Here is a 7,490-nt window from a genome sequence, read left to right as displayed (position 1 = left end):
GTCTCCAAAATACCCGCTATACGAAGCATCCTCTGGCACGTATCTAAGAAACCCTGGGCATCCTCGCCCTCTGCACCACTGAAGGTTGGAGGCTGCAGTCTACCAAACCTCTCCAACCTACGTTGCTCATCCTCTGGCATAGCAGGAACTACATAGTCCTGAGCAGCTGCAACCGAGTGGGCTGGATGTGCCCCCGACATCTAAAGTCCCTACATGACCTGCTCAGGTGTGCGAGCGGCGGGAGTCTGATTTGCCTCCCCCCACCTAAGAAGTAACTACGACTGTAGTGGCTGAAACCACCTGAGCTAGGCCAGTGCAAACTGATAAGATCTGAGCCAAGGCCTCCTAAACACCCGAAATCACAGTGGGCACAGCTGGTGCTGCTGGAGCGCCCATAACTTGGATCTGATCCTGAACTGGGGCAACTGGTGGATCTGCAGGTTCTGCCTTAGCTGCTCTGCCCCTACCACGACCACAACCGCGTCCTCGGCCTCTGGTGGCCACAGCTGGTGGTACTGGTGGCCATCCATACTGACTAGTAGCGCGTGTCCTCACCATTTGTGAGAGAATAGAATAACAAAAGTTTAGTACTCAGATCAACAAGTTCGCACGTCAAGAATTTCAAGAATATGAAGTTTTTCCTAAAGGTTCTACATCCTCTCGAGGACAAATACAAACGTCTCCGCACCGATCCGCGAGACTCTACTAAAACCTGCTCGTGACTCGTGAGACCTATGTAACCTAAGCTATGATAGCAACTTGTCACGACCCTAAACCCGGACCCGGTCGACAAGGCCAGCCAACTATTCCCAATTCGATGTTAAACAGTTAAACAACAAGAAAATAGTCTAAAACATGATTTAATAAAGCAGATAATATCATAAATATGCGGAAGGACAACCTAACACAGCCCGATACCGTGGTGTCACTAGTCATGAGCATCTATAAAAACCTATTACAAGTGCAAAAAGTCTACAAACTATTACAAATGTCTGATAAGAGATAGAAATGGTAGAAAGGGAGAAACACGGGACTGCGGACGTCAACAGCTACCTTGTGGACTCCGATATCTGCCGGGAGCTCTCAACTCGCACTAGTAAGATCCGCAACGCCTGAATCTGCACACGGGATGCAAGGAGTAAAGTAAGTACTCCAACTTAGTGAGTAACAAATGTAAATAAATACTGAAAGCAAGAAATCACGTAAAGCACAAAACATTCTATAATGAAGCAATAAACCATTTAAAAATCAGTGAATCAGTGAAAGATAGGCAAAATCCTTTATAACAAATTTACTTCCTGAAAAGCCTTTTTCAACAATTAAGTAGGTAATGGACCGGCAATTATGAAAAATAAACACATAAAGGTTCTCCCCTCAGACACAGTATCAACAAATTCGCCCCTCGGGCAATATCTCAGAATAGTACCAGCCCCTTGGGCAACATCTCAGAACAATACCAGCCCCTCGGGCTCAATCTCACATCACAATGGGTACCCGCGCTTACTGGGGGTGTACAGACTCCTGGAGGGGCCCCTTACGGCCCAAGCGCAATATCAAGCCACATCGGGGCATTATCACTAGCCCCTCGGCCTCATATCAATCAAGCCACCTCATGGCGTACATATCTCAGGCCCTCGGCCTCATAATCAGTATCAAATGATTCCTCACAACATAGGCCCTTAGTCTCACTCAGTCAAAAATCCTCATAAGCCACTCGAGCAATAGTAAAGCAGTGTTTCCCAACCCAAACATCATTTAAAATATCGTTTAAGTATTAAAACTGAGTAAACATGGTTGAGTACGAAAACAGTGGAAAATAACATGACTGAGTTCAAGTATAAAGTCAAAACAGTGAGGAAATATCAATAAAAATCCCCGAAGGGTGCAAATAGTTGGCACGAAGCCCAAATATGGCATTCAGCCCAAATAATGATGATAGCAAATAAATTTCAGTCAAATACGCGGTAGAACCATCAATCGGGATGGACCAAGTCACAATCCCCAATGGTGCACGACCCCACGCTCATCATTATGCATGTGCCTCACCTCAATATAGCACTACGATGTGCAAATCTGGGGTTTCAAACCCTCCGAGCATCATTTATAATCATTACTCACCTCGAACCGGTCAAATCTCTAGCTCGCGATGCCTCTGCCCCTCGAATCGGCCTCCACTCGCGTCGAATCTATCCAAAATCAGAACGAGGATGACAAAATAGGCTGAGTGAACGAAGCCCAAGTGAAAATAATCAATTTACAATATAAATCCCGAAATTACCAAAACCCGACCCCGGGCCCACGTCTCGGAATTCAATAATTTTTACATCAATAGATTCCTTATCTCCCCACGAGTTCATACATATCAAAAGTTCTAAAATCCGGCCCCAAATGGTTCTTCTAATCCTCAATTAAAGACCTAAGTTTTCAAGCTCTAGTTTCCCCAATTTTCACCCTTAATTTCCATAATTTGTAGCTCTAATCCGTGAAATAATAGCATAGGAACGAGTTTTAAGTCCAAATTCCTTACCTCAATGAAGTTCCCTTGAAATCCCTCTTTCAAATCGCCCAAAAAGCTCCAAAGCTGAGATAAAAATGGTGAAATAGCTCAAAATTCGCGAAGGCCACAATTTATACCTTCTGCCTAGACATTTTCTCATCTGCGGCTATATTTCCTCTTCTGTGGTACCGCATCTGCGGCCAAAACTTAAACTCCCCTTTCCGCATCTGCGATCAACTTTCCATATCTGTGCCATCGTAGATGCGGTATTCCAACCGCTTCTGTAGTTCCTGACGACTTCTCCAAAATCCGCTTCTGTGGCCAACCTTCCGCTTATGCGGTACCGCACATGCGATCCCCAATCCGCAGGTGCGAAAATACCAGAAGAAGCAATTTCGGCAGCTGCAACAAATTCCAATCTTCTCCGTTAACCATCCGAAATCACCCCGAGGCTCCCGGACCTCAACCAAAAGCACAAACATATCCTAATACCTTATTCAAACTTGTTCCAATCATCAAAACACTTCAAACAATATCAAATCACCCAAAACACATCGGATTCAAGCCAAACTTTCTAAAATCTTCCGAATTCCGCTTTTGATCAAAAACCCAACCAAACCACGTCCGAATGACCTGAAATTTTGCATACATATCCCAAATGACACAACGGAACTACTGCAACTCTCGAAATTCCATTCCGACCCCTATATCAAAATCTCGCCTATCAATCGGAAATCGCCAAAATATCAACTTTGCCAATTCAAGCCTAAATCTACTCCGAACCTCCAAAACTCATTCTGATCATGCTCCTAAGTCACAAATCACCTCCCAAAGCTAACCGATCCATCAGAACTCACATCTGATCCATCTAACACATAAGTCAACATCAGGTTGACTTTTCCAACTTCCTTAAAAGAGACTAAGTATCTCAAACCTTACCAAAATCATTCCGGATTCGATCCAACCAACCCGATACCATATAACACGAATAAACAAAGTATAAAGAAGCAGAAATGGGGGAAAATGGAGTGGTAACTTATGAGACGACTGGCCGGGTCGTCACAGTATAGGGTAGCAACAACTATATAGAAGCAAGGTAAACACGAAAAAGGAAATACAGCTCAGCACCAATAATAACAATCGGGGATCTCCCAGGATACCGTCTTGTTGTCCCATATGTACATATCCAATGGATCTCCCGAGATCCCATCCCGTAGTCCAACTCATAGTGCGCGGGGATCTACTAGAATCCCGTTCCGTAGTCCCAAATGTAAATACTCAGTACTAAGGGAATCTACTAGGTGCATTCCTGTAGTTCCATATAACTGTGTAGGGGGATCTACCGGAATCCCACATCTATAGTCCCAAAATAAACAGACAAGGGGGGGGGAGCTACCGGAATCCCACATCCGTAGTCCCAAAATAAATACACAACAGCAATAGGAAAATATACAGAAATGGCAAAACTTCATATTAAGGCAACAAGTGATTCTAGCCTAGCATGCTGCACAGAATTCAGGTAAGGCAGGTTGAGAAAATAGACCAATTAAGTCACTTAGACATGCTTTCCTAAGCTAACAACAGGCTTAATAGTGCAAGTAATAGAAACAGGAAAGGAAACATACTAGTAATTACTTAAAGAAAACCGAGTTTTTTCAACAATTAGCACAAGTACTCACTCGTCACCTCACGCATAAGGCATTTCAATTACCAAATATACCAATCCTATGGGGAAGGTCCCCCACACAAGGTTCGACAAGTCACTTACCTCGAACCGGCTCAAAATCAACCCGAGACCATGTTTTTGCCATGAGTACTCAACTCCAAATGGTTCAAATCTATTCAATTCAATTGCATAATGTAAATAACACTTCAAGTAACTGATTCTATAATTAAATTCTAAGCTAATACGCGAAATTATATAAAATGACCAAAACGCCCCTCGGGCCCACGTCTTGGAATCGGGTGAAATTTATATTTCCAGAAACCTTGCACTCTTATGAGTTCAGTCATATTAAAAGTACCAAAATCGGATCTCAATTTGTCCCTCAAATCATCACTCAAAGATCTCCAATTAGACAAGCCCTAACCCCCCTCCCTAATTAACATTGATTTTCCTTAATTTTTCATGCTTAAATTAGTAAAAATCACTCCAATAACGAGTTTAGGGACCAAAGACCTTACCCCCAATGAACTCCTCTGAAAATCCCTCTTGAAAAGTGCTCCCCAAGCTTCTTCCCATTTTGAAAAAGGTGAAAAATGGCAAAATTTCGCGAAGGCAAGGATTTATATGTTCTACCCAGTGATTTTCGCATTTGCAGCCCTGGGACCGCATCTACAGTCCGCTTCTGCGGAGCCAAGGTTGCACATGCGACATTTCATTTAATGGCCAGGTTCCGCATCTGCGACTCCCAATCCGCAGATTCGGTAATGCTTCTACGTAGTTACCACCGCGTCTGCGGTTCCTGAAGAAATTCCAAAATTCCACTTCTGCGACCACTGAGCCGCTTCTGAGGCACCGCACCTGCAAAAGCCAAACCGCAGGTGCGGTTATGTCAGAACCAACAGCTGAAGCTACAACTCTAACTCCAAAATCTTTCTGTCAACCATCTGAATTCATCCCGAGGCCTCCGAGACCTCAACCAAAGGCACCAACAAGTCACAAACTACTATCCAAACTTTTACCAATCCTTAGAACACCTAAAACAACATCGAAACCTCGAATTAACCATAGATTCAAGCCTAAGAACTCCAAAATTCTCAAAATATGCTTTCGATCAAAAAGTCTATCAAACCTCGTCCGAATGACCTAAAATATTGCACACACATCACATTTAACACTACAGAGCTACTCCAACTTTCGGAATTCTATTCCGACCCTCAGATCAAAATCTCACTATCGGACCGGAAAGTTCAAAAATTCAACTTTCGGCATTTCAAGCCTAAATTAGGTATGGACCTCCAAAACACAATCCGAACATGTTCCTAAACCCAAAATCACCCAACGGAGCTAACGGAACCATCGGATTTCCATTTCGAGGCTGTCTTTACATTGTTCTGACTACGGTCAATTCCAATACTTAATCTCTCATTTAGGGACTAAGTGTCCCAAAACTCTCCGAAACTCGAAACCAAACATCCCGGCAAATCAAAATAGCAGAAATAAACTTGGGAAAAGTAGTTAATAGGGGGTCGAGGCATTAATTCTTAAGACAACTGGCTGGGTCGTCACAACTCAGAGGCCTCTCACTCAGATGAAACACCTATGTAGTTCACAACGATAGATCCAGGATCATTAGCCTGCCAGATATGTAGCAGGAACAATCACACTGCAAAGTGCTTCTACAGATGGGACTTCTCCTATCAAGCACTAGAAGATTTGCCATAAAACGGTCACCAGATTCAAAGCGAAGTCTCTTCCTATAACTCATACCTTACTAGTTGTTGTGCAAACACAACCAGAAGAACCTAAAACTATAAAAGAAGCCCTTAGTTTCCCTCACAGGTTTAAGGCTATGCAAGAAGAATTAGCAGCTTTACATCAAAATGAAACTTGGCTACTAGTTCCCAGAACTTCAACAATGAATGTAGCAGGATCTAAGTGGGTGTTTAAAACAAAAAATGAAGCCAGATGGATCTATAAAAAGACACAAATCAAGGCTAGTTGCTAAAGGATACTCACAACTTGAAGGGATTGACTTTGAAAAAACCTTCAATCCAGTAGTGAAAGCTATAACTATAAGAGTTATCCTCTTTATTGTTATCACTCTACATTGGCCCATTAGGCAATTAGATGTTAAGAATGACTTCCTACATGGTCATCTACAAGAAGAAGTTTATATGACTCAATCACCAGGCCTCACTGATGTATCCTGACCATGTATGTCTTTTGAAAAAGGCATTATATGGTCTCAAACAAGCTCCCAGAGCTTGGTTTGAGAGATTTAGTCTATTTTTACTTCATCTTAGTTTCAAATGCAGTCGACCTGATTCTTCCTTATTCTCTTTCCATGATGCAAAAGGAATTACTTCTGTTATATGTAGGTGATATAATTGTAACAGGAAGCAACTCAAGGCAGATAGGGGAAGTAGCGCAAAAGCTGGGGCATGAATTTGCTATGAAGGGTCTTGGATCCTTGAGTTACTTTTTAGGCATCGAAGTAAGCTATTTTCCTCGGGGAATCCATTTGAATAAAAGCAAATATGCAAATGATTTGTTTAGAAAAGTGGATATGACAAATGTAAAAATAGTGCATACTCCACTAGCTCAGAAGCATGGTCTACAAGAAGCAGCTGGCAAAGCAGTTGATCCCTCAGCTTACAAAAGCATTGTAGAAAGATTGCAGTACCTCACACTCACAAGAGCAGACATTACTCATGTTGTTAATCTTGCAAGTCAATTCATGCAGAATCCAAACAGCATGCATCTTCAGGAAGTAAAGAGAATATTGAGGTATGTCAAAGGAACCATTAATCATAGACTGAGAATCATATCACAGTCCTCTTTCAGGCTGCATGGATTCTCAAATGCAGACTGGACAAGATGTACCGTTACAAGGAGGTATACTACTGGATATGGTATATACCTTGGTGCAAATTGTGTCTCCTGGTCATCAAGAAAGCAGAACATTGTTGTAAGGTCAAGTGCGGAAGCTTAGTATAGAGCACTGGTAGCAACTGCAGCAGAACTTACCTGGATAAGTTACATTCTACAAGATATTGGAATGTATATCAAGATTGCTCCTATCTTATTTTCTGACAATTTTGGGTGCTCTATACATGACTACAAATCTAGTAATGCATGCTAGAACTAAGCATGTAGAACCAGATTACCACTTTGTCAGAGAGAAGATAGCTCAAGGACAATTGAGTACTCAGTTTGTTAGGTCCAAGGACCAAATAGCAAATGTTCATACAAAGGCCCTTGGCAAATACCAGTTCCATCTCTTTCGAGACAAGCTAGGTGTAATGAATTCACCTCCCACTAGCTTGA

The 7,490-nt window shown here is 42.4% G+C and overlaps 1 protein-coding gene across 1 annotated transcript; it reads left to right on the top strand.

Annotated features, from left to right (window-relative positions):
• The first annotated feature begins 6,402 nt into the window (after positions 1 to 6,402).
• On the top strand, positions 6,403 to 7,155 carry LOC138876278 (uncharacterized mitochondrial protein AtMg00810-like). Its single transcript, XM_070155187.1, has one exon. The coding sequence runs from the start codon at positions 6,403 to 6,405 to the stop codon at positions 7,153 to 7,155; it is 753 nt and encodes a 250-aa protein (XP_070011288.1).
• The last annotated feature ends 335 nt before the right edge of the window (positions 7,156 to 7,490 follow it).

This window comes from Nicotiana sylvestris, chromosome 8 (genome assembly GCF_000393655.2).
Source record: "Nicotiana sylvestris chromosome 8, ASM39365v2, whole genome shotgun sequence".
In the NCBI taxonomy this organism is placed as follows: Eukaryota; Viridiplantae; Streptophyta; class Magnoliopsida; order Solanales; family Solanaceae; genus Nicotiana; species Nicotiana sylvestris.
The sequence above is the reverse complement of the archived record's forward strand: the minus strand, read 5'-3'. Positions and strand labels throughout refer to the sequence as shown.

Excerpts from the sequence above, each read along its gene's own strand:
- LOC138876278 (XM_070155187.1), top strand. The coding sequence starts at position 6,403 with ATGGTCTCAAACAAGCTCCCAGAGCTTGGTTTGAGAGATTTAGTCTAT.